Consider the following 19,647-nt stretch of genomic DNA (forward strand, 5'->3'; position numbering starts at 1 on the left):
TGTGCGCCCAGGAAGTGCAGGTGGCACCCTGGATTGTAGCGGAGAGAGGCTGACTCCATCCAGGGGCAGCAGCAGATACAGCCAGGGCCTCCGCACGAGACCCGCCCCGAGGGCCCTGCGCGCCTCCGTGCACAGCCGTACAGAGGGACACACAAGCTGTGGGTATTTCAGCAAATAGACGGAGCCCAGGCCAGTCTGTGATGGGCCCAGGGTGGAGCTGAAAGCCTCCGAGAAGATGAGTAATCTGTTTCAAGATGGCTTGATGCAAAATCCTAATGAACATGTCTGGGGGAAACTGAGGCAGAAAGGAACAGTCTTCCCTGCTGGGTGCCTGGCATTATTCAGGCACCCAAGGTGCTGCTGTGTCCGCGGGGGGGGGGGGGGGGCACCAAGGCCAAGGCAGACCCCACCCCCGGCCCACCCCTAGCCCACATGTACTGCCTGTGGCCGCAGTGCCCCCTGGGGGCACAGTTGGGAAACTGAGGTCCCAGGAGGAACAGCTGGGACCCCAGCTAAAAAAGCCATGTGGGGCCTGGGGAGATCACCCCATCTTTACATACCCCCTCCCTCTCCCTACAGAAAGAGCCTCTGCGCAGCCCGCCGACCCTGGATCCAGAGCCCCTGAGCGTGGTGCTTTCGGGAAGGCAGGCGGGCACAGGGCGGCAGCAGGAGGAGCTGTGCTTCACCAACGCTGCCCTGGACCCCACACCTCTGTGATCGGGGGCCCTGCCACGGAGCCCCACACTGCCCCCAACTCTTCTGGGCAGCCCCGAAGAAACCTCATCGCCCCCAAGCTCTACCTAACCATCCCTGAGTGCAAATAATATATTATCTATATACGACCTCTTCTGCTTTCTGCCAATCACGGCACACAAGGGTTGGGGAAAGATTTTATTATCAATGTATACTGTGACAGTGTGTAGCCAAAAACCGCGGCTGGTGGGGTGGGGACAGGAGCACTGAGCGGTCACAAGGGGACGTGTGGGGGCTCACAGCACAGGGGAGGGGCTGTGGGGCTGGAGAGGGTGGCCTTTAAAGACAGCTGCGGTCCTGGAACCTAAGACTGGCTGTCACCCAGATGGCCTAAGCCCCACACCTTCCACAAACCTCAGGCTGTGTCCTCCTTTCTGTGACTCTCCCTCGCAGCTGAGCCCCAGGGCACTGCCGGCAGCCGCCTTTGGCCAGCCTGGGAACTGTGAACCAGTGATGGGTGGGGGTGGAGGGTGGGAGACAGGACATGGGGAAGGGCTACTGGAGAGCATGCAGGAGATGCCCCGGCCGTGGGGGCCAGCCCGCCACGCACAGACACACTTTCAGAACCTTGCACACCCAGGGCTCACATTCAGAGGCTGGCACACGCGGGGCTCTCACACACCCATCTTGGCACACTTGAGGCTTTACCCACGCAAAGATTTCTCTCTCCTTCTGGGGACCTGGCCCCCCGCCGGAGGCCTCCATACATCAGTGTGGCTATCTCAGGAGTCTGCCCCAGCTCTGAGGGTTAGGGGTGGGGGGTGGTGAGCAGGTCCCCGTGGTGGCCCAGTGTGACCGGGAAGGTGGAGCAATGGGGCGGGGCTCGTGGTCTCTTCGCCACTGGGGAGCTGGGCAGAGGGGGTTCATTGGTGTGGGGGGGGGGGAGGAGAGGGGGGACAGGGAAAAGGAGGATGAGAAGGCCCTAGAGGCTGGCTCCCCCCTCAGAGGCCTGAAGCGCACCGGGGGGACGTCTTCTACGGGCCTGGGATCAAGAAAGGAGCCTTCGAAGGTTGGAAACCGGGCGTCGGCGTACAAAAGGGGGGCGCGGGTCATTCGGCCGTGGGTCCGGCCCGCGAGCAGCACCGCGGCCGCCGCACGCTCTGCAGCAGCGCACGGAAGAGGCCGGGCGGCCGCTTGGCGGCGCCGTCGGGGGCCGCGGCGCGCACCGAGCCCGCGCGCCCAGGGCCCGGGCGGGCGGCGGGCGGCGGCGCGGGCGCGCCCTGGCGGCCGTGCTCCTCGATCTGCCGCTCCAGGTGCTTCTGGATGGCCATGCCCAGCACCTCCACCTCCATGGCGGCGCCGTACACCTCCCACGTCATGCCCTTTTCGTCCCAGCTCACGTCGCGCACGGGCTCGGCCGCCTCCGGGGGCGCCACGGCGGCCGCCAGCGCCGAGCCGGGCCGCACTCGCACCTGGGGGAAGGCGGGCGGCGCGGCGGCCTGCGGCGTCATGGGCCCGGTGGCCACCGAGCGCGTCTCGGCGGCGCCCAGCGACACCTGCAGGCCCGCGTCCCGGCGCGAGGGCGGCCGGGGCGCGGGGCTGGGCGCGCGCGGCGCCGCCTGGAAGCTGAAGGCCGGGCCGCCCGCGCCGTCCTGCGGAGACATGGGGCTCACGGCCACCGAGACGCAGGCCTGCGCGCCCGCCTGTGTGCCCGCGTCCTCGCGCGGCGGCGGCGGCGCGCTCGCCTCCCACGACGGCGCCTTGGTGAAGTTGTCGCGAGTCCGCGGCCCCGGTGGGGTTGCTGCCGCCTCGCGGGTCTCCGTGGCCGCGGGGCGGGGGCTTCTCTGGGCCCCCGCAGCCTCCGGGTCTTTCTGGCCAAGGCTGGAGGCCCCGGAGCGGGACGCGGGCTCAGGCTGCACGCCGTCCCCGGCCCCTTCGGAAGGGGATTTGCCATCTGACTGCCTGGAGGAGGAGGACTCACCCTTCTCCAGAGCTAGGGGGGCTGTCTTCGCTGAGGAAGGGGACTCTGCTTTTCTCGGAGATGCGGAGTCTGCCTTCCCCAGAGACACAGGCTCTGCTTTCGCAGAGGCAGGGGGCTCTGCTTTTCTAGAGGACCCGGGATCCACCTTCTCCAGGGCCGGCAGCTTTTCCTTGGGCAGAGCAGTGGGCCCCTCTTTCCCAGGGGCCTTCGTTTCTCCTTTGCCCCCAGGCTCCAGCCCTGCCTTCCCTGAGGCCCTGGCCTCCACTTCTGTGGCATTCACAAGGTTCCCCTTTTCTCCACCCAGAGGATCCGCCTTGCTCTCTGGGGCAGCTTCTGCTGTTCCTGAGGACACGGGATCCACTTTCCCAGAGGCCACGCATACTGTTTTGCCTGGAGTTGTGGGGTCCCTCTTTCCTGAAGACAGGTACTCCACTTCTCCAGAAAGGGTAGTTTCTGCCTTTCCCTTGGCCACAGGGTCCCCCTTGCCAGAGGCCAGGGAACCAGGCTTCCCAGAGGCAGTGGGACCCATCTTCCTGGGGGCCTCGGGATCTGCCTTCTCCTGGGACAGATCCTGGGGCTCTGCTTTGCCCCCAATCCCTGCCTCAGCTTTTACTGAGGAAGGGGGCCCCACAGTCCCCAAGAACTTGGGGTCCCCTGAGCCTGAGGACATGGGGTCTACCTTTCCTGAAGAGTCAGGATTCACTTTTCCAGAAGGTGACAATTTTATATTTGCCACGGAAACGGGATCTGCCTTTCTGGGGGACGTGGGGTCCTCTTTTCCTGAGGATCCAGTTTCGGTTTTTCTCACTGATCCAGAAGACAAAGGACCTGGCTTCCCAGAGGACGTGGGATTCCCGTTTTTCAAAGAAGTGGGATCTACCTTTCCCAAAGACGTGGGGTCCCCTTGTCCAGCAGACCCAGTTTTTGTCATCCCCGTGGACACAGGCTCCCCCTTTCCCGGGAACTGAGGGTCCTCTTTCGCAGAGGACACAGTCTCGGCCTGTCCTTTAGAGGCAGCACCTGCCATCCCCGAGCTCGGAGGACCCATCTTTCCCCAGAACCCAGGATCCACTATTCCAGAGGATACAGGTTCTGTCTTGCCCGAGGACCCTGGAGTCAGCTTTCCCACTGACCTAGGATCTGTCTTGCCTGCAGGTGCAGAATCCACGTTTTCCAAGGACGTGGGATCCACCTTTCCTGGGGGCCCAGGAGCCGTTGTCCCGGAGGACACAAGATTTACCTTTCCTGTGGATGCAGGACCCACATTTTCCGAGGACCCAGGATGCTCTTTTCCTGAGGACGTGGGGTCCTCCTTTCCTGGGACCACAGGATCCTCTTTGCCTGGGGACACAGGATCCACCTTTCTCAGAGACGTAGGATCCTCCTTCCTTGGGGACACTGAATCCTTCCTGCTGGAGGGCATAGGATCTACCTTTCCCAAGGATCCAGAATCCTCCTTTCTTGCGGTCCCTGGATCCACCTTTCCCAAGACCGCAGGCGGTGTCTTTCCTATAAACGTGGCATCTGCCTTCCTTGTGGATGCAGCATCTTCCTTTCCGATGGAAGGGGAGTCTGCCTGCTTTGAAGACTTGGAATCCATCTTCTCCAAGAACAAGGGATTTCTGTTATCAGAAGCTGCGGGGTCAGCTTTCACCGTGGCCACGGGCTCTGCCTTTGAGAACCCTGGCTTCCCCAAGGAGGCATATTCTGCTGTTCCTGAATTCAGGGCTCCGTGCGCCCCCCGTGTCTCCGCGGCAGCTGTGTCTTGGGGAGGGGTGCAGGTTGGAGAGGGGCAGGCCAAGCTCCCGCCGGGACCCTCAGAGCAGGAAGCCCCTTGCCCAGCCCCACTGGGGCAGCTGGGTCTCGAGTCCATGCCGGGGCCTTGGTCAGAGGCGTTCCCTGGGGGTGCAGGGCTGGCCTTGGGCGGGGAGGGGCAGCGGTCCTTCATGACCGGGCCCCCAGCCCCCAGGCTCCCATCCTGGGGGTGGTGGAGGGCTGCGGGTTGGGGTCCTGGAGGGCTGGGGTCCTTTCCAAGCAGCTGGAGCCGGGCGGGGTCTTCAGCACTGCCCATCTGCCCTCCTGCCCATGCTGGCGCCCCAGGCTGCGGTTTGGCTCTGAAACAGAGAGAGCAGACTCAGGTGAGACCCGGCCTGGGAGGGGCCTCCCCCTCGCCCTCCCCCCAGCAGCCCAGCCTCCTCTCTGGATTCCCTGCCCCTGTCTGCTCCCCACCCGCCCAGGGGGCCTGCGCTTCAGACACAAATCTTACTATGCCACTCCCCTGCTTCCTGCTCCCAGTGGCCCTCTGGATAAGTCAGACGTTTTAAATGGCACTCAAGGCCCTGCACAACTTGGCCGTGGCCCAACTTTTCAACTTCACCTACCCTTACCACCCCCCTTGTCAGCTGATGCCCCAGGCCCACGCGACCCAGAGATTAGGCCTTTGCCCTCCAGGCCGGGGGCCTGGTGCCAGAGAGGCCAGGGAGGTAACATAAAATGAGGAAAGGCAGGCTGGGTATAAAACAAGAGGGCATGGTGGGGACTATGGCAAGCTGGAGGACACTCACCCTGTCTAAAGGCAGAGCCACTGCTCAACCCAGCCAAGTTCTGTCTTAGAGGAATACAGACCCTCTCGTACCAGCTCGTCCAGTTTCTCAAGGAATGGGAGACAGCCAGAATTTTAATGGAAAATTCCAACATTAATTCAAGATCTTAAAAAAAATAGCCCAACATTCTGTAGGACAAACAACTTCTTATATCTGGGGGAAGTGGATGTGGCTCAAACGATTGGGCTCCTGTCTACCATATGGGAGGTCAGGGGTTCGATTCCTGAGGCCTCCTGGCGAAGGCAAGCTGGCCTGCAGGCAGAACTGGCGCAGCAAGATGACGCAACAAAGAGAGACACAGAGGAGAGACAATGAAAGAGGTAGCAGACCAGGGAGCTGAGGTGGCGCAAGAGATTGAGCCCCTCTCTCCCACTCCAGAAGGTCCCAAGGATCAGTTCCCATTGCCATTTAAAGAGAAGACAAGCAGACACAGAAGAACGCACAGTGAATGGACACAGAGAACAGACAGTGAGGGGGTAGGGAAGAAATAAATAAAGAACAACAAAAAAAGAGTTATGTCTGGGTACACCCTGGGCAGCCATGAACGGGCTTCTAATCAAGAAGGAACATGGTCAGATGTGCGTGCGTTCACCGTCGCTCTGGGGTGGCACGGAGGCTGAGCTGAAGGTGGAGAGAGGCTGGTGACGGCCTCCGAGGAGGCTGTTCAGTCTTTCAGCCGCTCCTTCATTCATCACCTAGCACCTTCTCTGTAGTAGGGCCTGAGCAGGTGCAGTCGTCTAGGTTGAGAGCACAACGAAGGTCTTGGGGACGGAGAGTTAGAGGCTGAACTGAGAGATGAGAGAGAGAGTGGATGGGAGACTTCCTGGCGAGAGCCTGCAGCATTCTGGCTAGGGTGGGGGTTGCTGGGCAGGAGAGCCGCGGAAAGGGGGAGTTCTGTTTCGGGTAAGCTGAGTCTGTGATGCCCCGTGGGGCGTCCAGGGAGCAGGTTCGGGAGGCAGCTGGTTCTCAAGCTCCCCCATTCCGTGACCCACTCAGCATCCAAAGCAACCTGGTCCTCCCCCTCCTCTCCAAAGCGGTCTCTCTCGTGCTCAGGCCCCAATTCTCAGTCATCCTGTCCTTTCTCTCGCACCCCATGTCCCTTCCATCTGCAAAATCTAAGGTACCCTAGCCAAGGACTAACCAGATCCAACCCTGCTTAGCTTCAAGGTCAAGGTGGTATGGCTGGCGGTGATGGCAGCAGGACGTTGTAATTACTGCCACTGAAGTGTGTACTTGAAAGTGGCAAAAATGGAAAATGCTATGTTGTGTATATGTTACCACAATAAAAAGATGTTTAAAAAAACAAAACAAAGCAGCCCTAGTGGCTCTACCTCCAGATTTGTCTAGAATCTGGCCACTACCTTGGGCCAATCCCCCGTCACCTCCCCTCTGGGTTATCCCTGCTTCCGTCCTTCGTCCTCTACTGTTGATTTTCAACAGCCGCCAGCGCCACCTGTAGGACAAACCCAAGTCAGGTCAGGGCCGTCCTCTGCTCGGAACCACGCAGCATCTCCCCCATCTCACTCAAAGCAAGAGCAAACTGCTTCCAGTGGCCCCCAAGAGCCTGCATTTTCTGGTCCCTTTCCCTCCCTTGACTTTGACTCCTACCGCGCGTGTTCTTGTGTTCTCCGTGCTGCTGCTTCAGCCACACCGTGCGCAGCAGAGTGCCCTGCCTGGGTCTGTGCGCTGGCTGCTTCCTCTGCTTGGAATCCTTTCCCCCTCCAGGTATCTGCACGGCTCACTCCCCGAGGCTTTCCCTGGCCCCCCCTGCCCCCCCCTGCACTCCCCATCCCCCTCACCCCGCTCCGTTTTTCTTCATAGCACCTGTCACCACCTGACATATTATATACATTTGTTTATTGATCATGGTCTGGCTCTCCCATTGGAACGGCAGCTTCGAGAGGGTGGGGACTCTGTGGTGCTCACAAAGTATCCCCAGAGAACAATGACGGGCACAAAGTAAGCAAGTGAGCCCCCGGTAATTATTTGTTCACCAAATGACGGAACGATCTTTCCAAGATGGAGCTCCACCATGCCACCCCCCACCCCATCCCCACTCAAAGCCGGGAAAGCAAACTGGCTGTCATCTTTTTGAAAGGACAATTTATCCATCTGGGGCAGAGTTTACAATGCACATAGCATCTGAGCCAATAAGCCCACCTCCGGGAAGGTTCCTGAAAACAGACGGACAGGCGCGCTGGCGGTGATGACGAGAAGAAAACCAGTCAGTGGGTGACACGAGAGGCAAGACGTCCACCCAGAACCCCGCGCAGTGTGGAGGGAGGAGAGACAGCGCCCGTGATACACAGCACGAACCAAAAAGCCCTGGGGCAGCGTGGCCAGTGACAGCCCTTGTATGTAGTCCAGGAAAACAACACACACATTTATGGGTGTGTGCATAAAGAGGAAATTTCTGGAAGAAAACCCATGAAACTTTTAGCAGTGTTTGCCTCTGGGAAGTGAGACTGGGGACCTGGGCGGGGGAGAGACTTTTCTTTGTATGCCCTTTGGGGAGGTCTGAATTTTAGTTACGTGTGCATGTCCTACTTTTTAAAAACCAAATCGAGGCTGCTAAGGGGTGTGGCAATGTTTCTTTCTGGAGTAATGAAACTGTTCTAAAATTTTTGTGGTGATGAACGCACCAACATTGTGATTATACTAGAATCCACTGACTGCACACTTTGGATGGAATGCATGCTACATGGATATATCTCAGTAAAACGGCTTAAAAAAAAATTGAAACAAAAAGACAAAGCTTTAATGACTCCCTATTACCCTCAGGGTCCAGTACAACTCTTCAACGCACTTCCAGTCATCTATGCACTTATTCACCTGCGGGGCTTTATCACTCATTACCCACTCTCACCCCCAGAGCATGTACACACGCTCAGGACACATCCAGATACACACGTGTGCAACTTCTTTGGGCTCCTCCATGGCTTCGTATTCTCTGCCACCAGCCTCCGCACACTGCTGGCAGCCTCTCCCTCCACACTCGCCTGGCTCTCACAAAAGCTTCAGGTCTTAGGTTAAATGCCTCCTCCTCCAGTGAGCCTTCCCTCCCCACCAGCTTCCTTTGGCTTCCCACCGATCTGGCCGGTCCCCTAACCAGACTCAAGTCATGCTGCATGGACATGCTTGTATTTTAGGTCACTCAGGCTTTGCGCTGATGGGACTCGGGGACCAACACCAAGAGGACATGGGAGAAGGGGCAGTTTTGCAAAGGACAGCAGGGCACTGGGTTTTGGGAAGTTGAACTGAGGCACCTGTGGGACTCGAGGAGGAAGGGACGTCTGTGAACATGGGGAGACAGAGCTGAAGTACAGAATTCTTTGGATCTGGTTTCATAAGCATAAAAACGAGGCATTCTTGGGGAGTGATTGTGGCTCAGTGTTTGAGTGCCTGCTTCCCATGTACAAGGTCCAGGATTCAATCCCTGGTACCTCCTGAAAAAAAAAATGAGGTGTTCAAAGCTCACTGGCTCGCAGGGGCGAGGCAGGCATCCCACTGGAGTGGCCATGGACTGGGTCCATCCATCTTCATTTTCTCCCTTTTGACAGCTATGTGGGCACTGATGAATATGTTTTCTCCCATAAGAAAAACAACAGAGCAAATGAGATGATTAAAGGCTCTTGCCATTCAGTGTCGGAGAGACAAGAGGGAATAGTGGGGACTGTGGCAAGCCAGAATGGACGGGCCCCTCCCAAAAGGGCGGCTGCACTCAGTTCCCACCAACTGTGGCCAGTTAGGAATTTACCCATGAACACATATTTCCTGAGCAACTTTTATTGAGAACTCGGCCTCTGATGTCCCAGGCACCGTTCTTGGTCCTGGAGAGGCAGCAGAGAATATGAAATACGTGGTCCCTGCTTCGAGGTGTGGGAAAACTGGGGACAGGGTAATATACGGGTACGTAAATACATCATATAATTTCAAATAATACTAGGTGCTGTGAAGACTAGGAAATGGGCAGCTGGTTTAGGGAAGGTGGTCAGGGAAGCCCCATCTGAGGAGAGACCATTAGCGTCACCCATGAAACAGCTGGGAGGGAGGTGGGGGACAGGAGGTGACAGCCAGAACACACAGGGCCATGGGGAGGACATGGGGTTGCACCTAACGATGCCGGGACAGCCTCCCACACCCCAGAGTGTTTTAAGCAGGGAAATGAATGTGGTCCCACTGTGTGGCCAGGTCTCGGTTATTCCACGTTACCTGTGGGCCCATTTTTTTAAATATCACGCCGACCAGAGAAAACGCTTCTGTGGGCCAGCTTTGACCCCTGGCTCACCTGCTCGCGCCCTCTAGTTTAGCTGATCTTGGGGCTGCGCGAGAGGACGCCCCTAAGCCGGGGCGCGCGGGCCCAGGTCCGGCGAGGGCTTGGCACCGGCCTGGAGATCAGGATGGAGCCGGAGGGAGTGAGCAGGGGCTGCAGATGGGCTCTCTGGGCCTTATTTCCCCTAAATTCAGCCCTGGGAGCCCAGCCACGCGGTCCCCATGTACCCGGGCCTTCCCACAAGCCCCCTTCCTGGGGCTGGAGCCAGGCTGCAGGGGCACCACGTCTGGGCCTCCCCGCTGACACCAGCTCGGTGACCTCAGGCCAGGCCCGCCAACTCACTGGGGACCCTGACAAACCCATCCCCTGCTCCGTCAGAGCTGCTGTGAGGATGAGAGAAGATGAGGGGTGCGCCAGGCTTTGCTCCCTGTTAGGGCCGGGCTGTGTACATGGAAGGCGTGTTGTTATCTCCTCAGCCTGTCAGAGCCAGCTGTGCTCCCAGGAGGAGCAGGGGAGGGGAGGGCCTACAGCAGAGGCTCCAACCAGCAAAATCTGGCCCTCAGACACGCTCGTTTGATCCAGGGAGCTGAAAAAAAAATTATCAGCATTTAAAAATTAGGAGATAATGTGAGAATCAGATTTCCAACTTCCTTTGGAAAACTAAGGTGTGACAACACTGAGTGTACATCCTGCATGGCAACAGGCAGCTGGAGCCAAGTAGCGGTTGCCTCCATAGATGGGCACGTGCTTGGCAATTAGCCACAATCTCCACTCCTCCATAGAGTATCTCCAGGCTGGCTGACTGTTCCCATTGATCACTGAATTTGGGCTGTCATTTTTCTTTTGATCAGCTTCTCATGTTTGTTATCCACCTGGCATGTAGCTATCTGAGTTCCTGACCCTTGGCCTGGGTATTGAGCAAGGCAAGGGATGACTTCAGGTAAGTCCAGCCCATACTATCCATACTCTTGCCAAGTAGTGGTTGTCTTATTTCCAAGAGGAGGAAACAGAGGTTCTGAGAGGCAGGCATGGCCCAGCTGGTGATGTACACCTTTTGGAAGCCTCCCCGGAAGAGGCCAGCTTCCCAGGACTTAAAGTTCTCAACCTCTGACTTGGGAGAAGGCCCAAGGAAAGGACAGAGCCTGTGCAGGGAGTTCGGTTTGGGGTCAAGGCCCAGTTTGGTCACCAGTTTGCACTGTCTTTGGGTGAATTTTTCCACTCTGAGCCTCAATTATCCAATCTGTTAAATGGGAGGTAGGAGTGTAGTTATATCTAGAAGAGCTGGCCCAGGCCTGGATTTAAGATCTGTCCAGAGACCATTGCCAGAGGCTTTACTGCTCACGGTTCTGCCAGGCCCTTCCTGGTTCTGGAGGAAGCCCCTGTACCCTCCAACCTCTGCTCATAAAGGGAGCCTAAGCCTGGGGTCTTGCCCCCACCCCCACCCCCCACCAGAATCCATCTCGCTCCCACTGGGTGCTTAGCACTGAGCCCAGCATGCTCAGGCCCATTTTTTTCATCTGGACGCCACAGCAACTTGTGAGGGAGGCAGTATCAACCCATTTTACAGATGAGGACACCGAGGCTTGGAGGGAGCAAAGATTTGACCAAGGGCACAGAGCTGGAGTGTTTCAAAACCAGCTGAGCCTCAGTTCAAAGCCTGGGCTGTTCCCAATCAATTCAGTGAGCTCTTGGACACTGACTCTTAAAACTCCTTTCTGCTCTTTGGGGTCCCCTGGGTCTCATCGGCCATAGAGCCAGGGCACATCCAGGAGAGGAAGCAAGAGTGTCCTGCAAGCACACACCTGCCTGTGGGAAGACGCACAGCCCTGTGAGCAGATGAGCCTGTACACGGATGCACAAACAAGTCCGTGTGCTTTCCATCGAGGAAGGCTGAGATGCCCACCTCGGTGTGTGGGCCGGCCCACCTGGGCATGCAGGCTGCTTGAGGACGTCTGTGCTAGCATCAGCCCCCCCAGACCTGGCTCCCGCGCTCTGCGCACGAACGCCAGTGTTCACGTGTGCTACCTGGACTTGCAGAATGGCCTCTGCACGCGCGTGTGTGTGTTTATCCCTCGCTGGGGTCACCTGGCCTCTGTGGATGTACACAGTTCCACGCAGCCCCACAGTCCGTCACAGAAGAGCTAGCCTGGCGGGGGGTGCACAGGCACTGCGCCCCACTCCTGGCAGACCAGTCCCGGGAAATGCCCACTGAGCCCCGACCAGCCGTTTCTTTCCCCGCTAGGATTCCTCTTCATGTGAAGCCATCCAGGGCTGCCCGGCCCCTGAAAACACCTCCTTCCACAGTCATGAAACCAGTGAAGCTTTCGTGGGGCTTCGGCCAGCAAAAAGCGTGTGGCCTGTGCCTGCGCTGAGAATCTCGGCCGGCCTGTCTACCCTGGCCACCCCCCGCCCCTCTCTGCCTAGTACCCTAAAGCGGCAAACCTCCTGCCTGGGGCTGGAGGGGAGGGGAGTCTAGCAAAAGGTCCAAGCCAGACCCTTCCAGAAACAGCCCCCAGACCAACCATTCGTCCATCCATCCATGCGAGGGCAGGAGTGGACATGCAGGCGTGTGCACACTCGGGCTGCGTGGGGGTGGGAGAGGAGGCAAGCTCAGGCTGTGTGTGAGTGTGTGCACATGTGACAGCTACAGGGTCGGAGGGGATGGTCCATGAGGGACACCATGAGCAGATGTGACTAGGCCAAAGCGAGGTGGCTGTGTGTTGAGCACTGTTGAGTCGAATGTGTTGTGATCAGCTATGGGTGGTGTGAGTGCGCAGCTGTGCCTGAGTGTGCAGCAAGGCTCCCGCTCATGGACTGGGCAGGTGCACAGGTGGCCGTGCATGAGTCTGATGGAATGACCACAGGCCACAATGGCGTGTCTGTGTGTGAGTGTGTATTCCTGTGGCCTCGCCCGGGAGTAATGCGCCCGTGCATGGACGTGGTGAGTGTGTGACAGCGTGTGTGGTGGTGCCCGGAATGTGTGGCACCCTCGGTGTGCAACGGCGAGTGTGCTCGCTGGTGCTAGTGGAAACACTGGAGCGCCGAAGCTTGCTCAGGGGAGATATGAATCAACGCGGGCCGACTCCCTGCTCCCCCCCCCCCCCCCCCCCCCCGCTCCCCCCGTGGCGGGAAGCGCCCCCCTCCCGCAAGGCCGTGCTGAACAAAGCGGCCTCCCGTGGCGAGGCCGGCACCGGACCTGGTCCAACCCACAAGACCGTCCGGCCCGCAGGGTCCCTCGGGTGTTGGGCCCGGGGCTGCAGGACCCGCCCCCGCCCCGCCCCGTCCAGGAACCTGGAAACCGCCGCCCGCCACCCCCGGCCCCGCGCGCGCACACACAGCCCAGCGCACGCCGACCACCCGCCGCGCGCGGTGCGGGAGCCCGGCGGAGGAGGCGGGTCGAGCAGCGGGGCCAGCGGCTCCCGGGGCCGACAGCGCGCGGAGGACGGGGGGTCGCCGCCGCCTGGCCGGCGCGGGCAGCAGGTGCGGGCGCGACGCTTACCCGGGCCGGGCCGCCGCTCCGGCTCCTCGGCGCGCTGCGCTCCGGCTCCTGCCGCCCGCGGCCGCCGCCCGAGCGGCCTCGGCTGCCTCCGGCCGAGCTGGCGGGCGGACCCGCGGACTCCGCGCCGCCGTCCCCCGCGCGGGCTCCGCGCTCCCGCCCCGCGCCCCGCCCCGGGCATGCGCGCTGGCCCACTCCCGGCCACGGAACCGGGGAGGGGGCGGCGCCGGCGGGGACGCGGGGAGCCCGGGGGAGGGGCGGCCCGCCCCCGCCGCCTCGCGCCCCGGCCCCCGGGCCCCTGGCCTCCCCGCCCTCCGCCGGGCTCCCATTTCCCAGCCCGGGAGACTGAGGGGCGGAGAGGCGGCCCCTCTGCCGCGCGCCACCAGCTCCACGAGCGCTTTCGCCTGTTGTGCAAGGAGGGAATCCGGGCGCAGAGAGGGGACGCCGCGTGTCCTCGGACACGCGGGGCTTGCAGGGGCCCCAGGTCGGCGTGATCTCCGAGCTCCCCGGGCGCGGAAATTTCCCGCCTCCCCCTCGGCCGCCCTTCCGGCCTCCTCGCCCCCCACCCCCGCCCCGCCCCCAGCCCTTTGTCTCGCCGCCGCCCACGCTCCTGCGAGCGCCGGGGACTCTCGTGGGCCGGGGAGAGACGAGACGCCTTCGGTTTCCCGGCCGCCTGCCTCCCCAGCCAGGGGGCCCGCCCACCCTCGGGTCGGTGCCAGCCCGGTTCTCCCCGCCCCTTGGATACCCTCAAGCCAGTCATTTCACCTCTCTGAGCCTCAGTTTCCAGATCCGTAAAATGGGAGTGACATTAACCACCTCGCATGGGTCCTGAAAGGAGGAAGACGCCTGAAGGACGCGCTCAGGAATTGCGGGTGGACTCGGGATTGCCAAGGACACGAAGAATCGCTGCCCACTCCCTCCGTGTTTCCTGGCGAAGAAATGCCCCCCTTCTCCTCAAGTTCCCAGAGGAACAAACATAATTCTGTCATCTTCCGAGAGGTGATAAAAGGCTCTCGCCGGTACCATGGAACCAACTGCTAAAAATAGTAACAACTAACGTTAATGAAACGCTTATTTAGGAGCAGTCGCCGTGCTATTTTTGTTTTTTTTTTAAACAGGTTATATTTCATTTCAATCACCAATCCTCTAGGAGCAAGTTAACATTTAATATATTATCATCCCCATTTTTCAGAGAACAAAACCGAGATGCTAATAGGTAACTTTGTGGTCCCAGTGGAGCTGGGATTACAATCCTACAGTCTAATTCCTGAAATCTCACGCCTAACCTTGACGTTCTAGTCCTCCACTTACCTGGTGAACCACGTCACCGTGATCTTTAATATATATATAAATGTAGAAATATATGATACGTAAAGAAAACCCACCGGACCGACACCCTCAGGCATCGTCCCCGGGAAGGAGAAAACCTTTCAGAACAGGACTCATTTTCAGCACCACGGACAACGCCCCGCAGCTGAGCCGCTTCCTGACATTGGCATCCCTGGAAAGTGTTGGTTCGCCGCCCACGAGGACACTCCGCTTCCGAGTTTGCAAACCCTGCTCCACATTCATTTCATTTTATTCCTCCTAGTGTCCTTAATGGTAAATATATTATTGCCCTTAGGATATGGATGAAGAAATCGAGGCTTGGGGGAAATTCCCAAGAGGTGAGAAGTGTGGCAAGAAATAAGAATTTCCCCTGGGAAAGACAGCACAGGGAGCCTGAGCCGGACCAGCTCAAGAGGGAGGTGGCTGTGGCCGTCATCCAGGTGAAAGGGGGTGACACCTGGGCCACGACAGCAGTTATTGGGATGGAGAGGCGGGAACAGGTGCAGTGCCAATCTAGGGGTACATTGATGGGTCTTGATGTGGAGGGGAGGGGAGGAGGATTTCGATGCCTTTCTGAGGTCCTGCCTTGGAGAGCCAGATGGAGAGAGGACAGACACCTGATGAGCGGGGGAGAGGGGCATGTGGGGCGGTCACACTGAGACGTCCACATCCGGGGCTGAACTCTGGAGGGGCAAAGACTGAAGTCAGCCCGACCGAGAGGATGATGGCGGTCCATGGGAGGGGTGACAGTGCATGGGGGGATGTAAAGACCACACAGGCCAGGGTGAGAGCCCGCGTCCGTCCTGAGGAACACCAACGTGAAGGGACCAACGAGGGAGAGGAGGGTGCAAAAAAGAAATGAGAAGAAGTGCTCTAAGAGGCTGGAAGAAACCCAGGAGGGTGTGACATCGCAGGAGTCGAGGGGAGAGAATGTTCCAGAAGGAGGGCAGGGACAACCCATCTTGAAGACAGGGCACTGCCTGAGAGATGGCCCCTGCACTTAAGGGGAAGAGAGTTCAGCACAGTCAGCGCAAGAGTGGGGATGGAGGCCAGGCTTGGGGTGGAGGATTGATGAGTAAATCAGATTAAAGAGGTGGAAAGAGCAAGTGTAGACACCGTTTTCAAGAAATTTGGGCTTTGAAGGAGAAAAGAGATATGACAGTCTCTACAGTGTGACAGAAGGTTACGATGGAGGGGACAGAGACATTTAAATCCCGATGGAGGCAAGCCAATAGAGAGGGAAAGGGGAAGGTGCCAGAATGGGAGAGCGTGACCAGGGAGGCATGAGCAGATGGGATCGAAAGCCCTGGGGGGCTCACAGACCCTGCGATGAAGATTGAGGGCTGAGGTTTACTTGGGAGATGCAAGGACACCAACAGGGGAGTGAGAAAGTAGGCCCAGGAAGGGAAAGCAGCCAAGAGCGGAGGCTAGCTGCCACGGTGGGTGACTGAACCTGAGCCCTGCAGGGAAATTTTGAGAAATAAGGTAAACTACGTGCCTCAGAATTACCCTGGCCCAGAGCAAGGGAGCTGGATATTTATATCCCAACACCTGGCAGACATTGGTGAAGGGCTCTTCCCGGGCGGTGTTGCATGGCTGGCCCACAAGGCATGCAGGCAAATTGGGGTCCAGCAGCCCGCGAGCAGCTCTTCGACAAAGATGCAGGTGCTGGCGGTTGGGGGTCTTGCTGGCAGGTGCAGAACTGGTAAGGGATCCAAGCACTGACAGTGCCTGCTACGTGGACCCCGACCCTTTCCACTTAGGTCTTTTGTCATGCTCTCAAGCCACTCTCGTTCCATGGAGATTGGCTGATAAAAAAATTTTTTTTAATGAAAATTTCCAGAAAACAAAGCAAAACATTTGCTAGGCAGAGTAGGATCTCAGAAAGGGGGCAGATAGCAGTGGTTTCAAATCCTGGCTCTGCCATTTATGAGCCGCGGGACTTGACTGAGGTCTCTGTGCCTCAGCTTCACCATCCGTAACTCTTAGCTCTCAGAGCTCTAGGGATGGAAGTAGAAAAACAAAACAAAACAGAAGTGCCTGGTATCGTGTACTAAATCACACTGGTGCCCACCAAGTACGTACACTATACCAGGCACTTGGTGGGCACCAGTGTGATTTAGCCAGCCCAGCACTGGGTACCTTACTGTCATCACAACATTTTCCTCGGAGAACCACCTCTCTGCCCCAGTGCATGTGGCGGGGTGGGACAGACATCACTGACAGCTTCGGCGGTGGACAGCGGCACAAGCCTGGGCAGTCAGGGTCTTGGTGACTCTTTCCAGAGGTGGGCATGGAGCCTGGGGACCGAAGCCAGGGAACTGGCTCTCACACTTCCTGACACTGTGGGGTTTGCTAAATTGGTGGGTGCCCACACCTGAGCTGCTGGCTGGTCAGATGGAGAGAGCCTGCCTGGGATGGCCTTGTGACACATCCTGGCGTTCGGACTCAGGCTGTTAAAAGCACCAGGGTCACACGCGCCTATGTGTGAGTGTGTGTGAGTGTGTACCTGGGGTGGGTCTGCCGCTGGGGAGCCACACACACTCGTACGCACCAAGAGATAAACAAGTGCCTGCAGCTCCTTGGCTGGCACCCAGGCCGGGGGTGGAATAAACAATCCTAGTGACTTTCTGAAAAGCAAGCGTGTGTGGCAACAGGCGCCATGGAGACAAGCAGACTGTACCAGAGCAAGACAGCAGCCACCCCCAATGCCATCCCTACACACACACACGCACACACGCACGCACACACTCTCACGCACGCATCTCTCACGTTCACACTTCATCAAACACACAACCCCTTGTTCACACCCGGGCACCCAGGCAGCTGTCCCCATCGCAGATTTGCTTGAGGCCAAAAGCTTTTGAGAAGGTCTGAGATTCCCAATACAGCATCCACAGTTTCTGACCCCAGTGCCTGCGCAAATCACAGCTTCCAGGGAAGGGGTGTGTGTGAGTGAGAGGGAGACGTAGGGGATTATATGGAGCCATATATAAACCGAACTTTCCGGCAAGTTCTTGCATCTGCCTCAGGGATGCATATATTCACATGCTCCTTCAAGAAACACTCACCCAGATGCCCCATGACCTAGGGCTTGTGCAGACACACCCCTGAATACAGACGCTCGGGGAGAACCCCCCCAACATGCCCGAAGTGATGATAATGGTGGTGGGGTATCATTTACTGACTGCCCTAAGTGTTTCACGGTCATTAGTTCATCCCATTATCCCTCACATAAAAACTGCCAGAGGAAGATACTACTCTTATTCCCATTTTGTCGTGGAGGAAAGTGAAATTCAGAGAGGTTAAGTAACTTGCCAGGGCCACACAGTAAGAAAGTGGGAGTCAAATTCCAGCTATTAAATCTTCCTCATTATCATGCCCAAAGGGGTCACCTTCCCCACCCCGACCCCCCAACAGGCACCACTCTCAGGGCCCCCCCAGGGCCCCTGGCCTGGGAAGACAGGAGCGCAGCCCGCTGCCCACGCAGGCTGGCTCCCTCCCTCCCCACCGCCCACCACCCCAACAGCTGCAGGCCCCGGCCCCACTGGGGGCGGCCTGGGATTTGGATGGGTGACTCAGGCTGAATCATGGCCCAGCTGCCTCTCGGCAGCCCCTCCCCCATTCTGCCCAGAGAGTCTATTTTGAAGGCAGGGGTGGGCCTGAGGGGATAGGGGGGACAGAGAGAGGGGGCACTAGGGGATGGGGGCACTTAGGGTCCGGCTCCTGGGGAGGAAGGAGGCACGCACAGGAGGGCCTCTGTGTCCTTCTCTTCTTCCCAAAGCTCGGCACACGCTCTTGGGCAGGCCCACCCACCCAGGCCGGTCATTCTGCCCTGGTGCAGGCTGGGGGCTCGCACTCCAATCCCAGGGCCTGTCTTGGCCCCCCTGCCTTACCTTTTGGTCCCCATGACACTAACAATAGTAACTATTCTGAGAACTCACATTGTACTCCCCACAGTGTACGACAGAGCTCCCCCGGCAGCTCATTTCATTCCCCTCCTGTCCTGGGGAGTGGATATGAATGTCCTCACCTTCTGGCTGAGAAAACCAGACCTCAGAGAGGGTGAGTGAACTGTGCAAGGTCACACAGCTGGTGAAAAGACAGAATGGACAAGCACGCTCAGGCCTCCTGGCCGACCTGGGGATGGTAAGCATTCCAGCCAGGAGTTGGGCTGCCACCGGGTGTGATGAGGTGTGAGGGGGGGATAGGATGGATGGCATGATGGGGTGCCATGGGGGGGCACAGTGGGGTGGCATGGCAGGATGGAATGGGGGACATGGTAGGAGCATGGCAGGGCATGGCAGTTATGGCACAGTGGGATGGTGCGGTGAGGGCACAGTGGCTGGTATGGTGGGGGCATGGATGGTGGCGTGGGGGGGCACAGTGGGGTGGCATGGGATATACAGGGGGGTGAGGTGGTGGGGAGCCAGTGGCGTGGGTGATGTGTGACAGGATCATGGCTAAAATGTTCTCTTTTACGCTAACTGGCACTAATGGAGTTATGGGATTATTTATGTTTTTAAATCTTTCGGGCCAATATCCCAAGACTAACAAATCCAGAGGATGACATTTCTGCTGAGAAGGCTTTGGTGTGGGGCCTTTGTCTCCAGAAGCCTCAGTTTCCTCATCTGGGAGAATGGGGCGGGGTGTCTGTGGTGAGAAGCACATGAAACCATGCGCAGGTGCCCTTCAGCAGGCCAAAATGATCTCACAGAGGCCGCTGTTTTCCACGTTTTGTTGTTCTTTTACACCGTGGATGGGTGCTGGGCGGAGGGCAGGGTGGGCTTCTGGGAGCCTGGGGGGGGGGTGCTGGGGGGTGCTGGCAGCTCTTTCTTTCCCCCCGCCTGGGCTCAGCCTGGCCTTCCCCCACCCTCAGCCCAGAGCCGGTTTCTAGGCAACGGGATGGATGCAGGGATGGTTCGGAGGGGAGAGAGCTATAAATAGGGAAGGGAGAAAACAAAAATAAAGTTCCGGGGAAAGCAGTGGAGCTGCATTGCTGGGGGGTGGGGGCGGGGAGCCTGGGAGGGACACGGGGACAGCCCCAGCCCTTCCTCAGCGGGAGAGGGCAGTGTTCCGGTCAGCCAGCCAGCGGGGGTCCTCCGAGGGCTGACTCGGTCAGGGCGGCGGGGGCGGGGGTGGGGGTCTCTGTGTGCACAGCTGAGCGGGATGGGGGCGATGAAAGAAACCACTTCCGGGCGGGGGACGAGGGAAAGCTCAGATTTCCACCGGCAGAGTTGAGGGCAGCTGTTGAGGTGGAAGAGCGAGGGGG

The 19,647-nt window shown here is 58.7% G+C and overlaps 2 protein-coding genes across 2 annotated transcripts in view; one reads left to right on the forward strand and one right to left on the reverse strand.

Moving 5' to 3' along the window:
• Positions 1–842, forward strand: part of CDHR2 (cadherin related family member 2) — a 57,733-nt gene extending 56,891 nt beyond the window's left edge. The window contains exon 32 of the mRNA XM_071211178.1: positions 580–842. Coding sequence (XP_071067279.1) covers positions 580–717 — 138 coding nt within the window. The 3' untranslated portion in view covers positions 718–842. The remainder of the gene's footprint in view (positions 1–579) is intronic.
• On the reverse strand, positions 812–13,106 carry GPRIN1 (G protein regulated inducer of neurite outgrowth 1). The gene is made up of 2 exons (XM_058282646.1): positions 13,050–13,106; positions 812–4,788 (listed from the first exon to the last, which is right to left on the reverse strand). Exon 2 carries the CDS (start codon positions 4,743–4,745, stop codon positions 1,803–1,805), a length of 2,943 nt encoding a protein of 980 aa, XP_058138629.1. The 5' UTR covers positions 4,746–4,788; positions 13,050–13,106; the 3' UTR covers positions 812–1,802.
• Between the last annotated feature and the right edge of the window lie 6,541 nt (positions 13,107–19,647).

This window comes from Dasypus novemcinctus, chromosome 2, assembly GCF_030445035.2.
Source record: "Dasypus novemcinctus isolate mDasNov1 chromosome 2, mDasNov1.1.hap2, whole genome shotgun sequence".
Classification (NCBI taxonomy): domain Eukaryota; kingdom Metazoa; phylum Chordata; class Mammalia; order Cingulata; family Dasypodidae; genus Dasypus; species Dasypus novemcinctus.

Coding starts and splice junctions, on each gene's coding strand:
- GPRIN1 (XM_058282646.1), bottom strand. CDS start 4,745: ATGGGCAGTGCTGAAGACCCCGCCCGGCTCCAGCTGCTTGGAAAGGAC.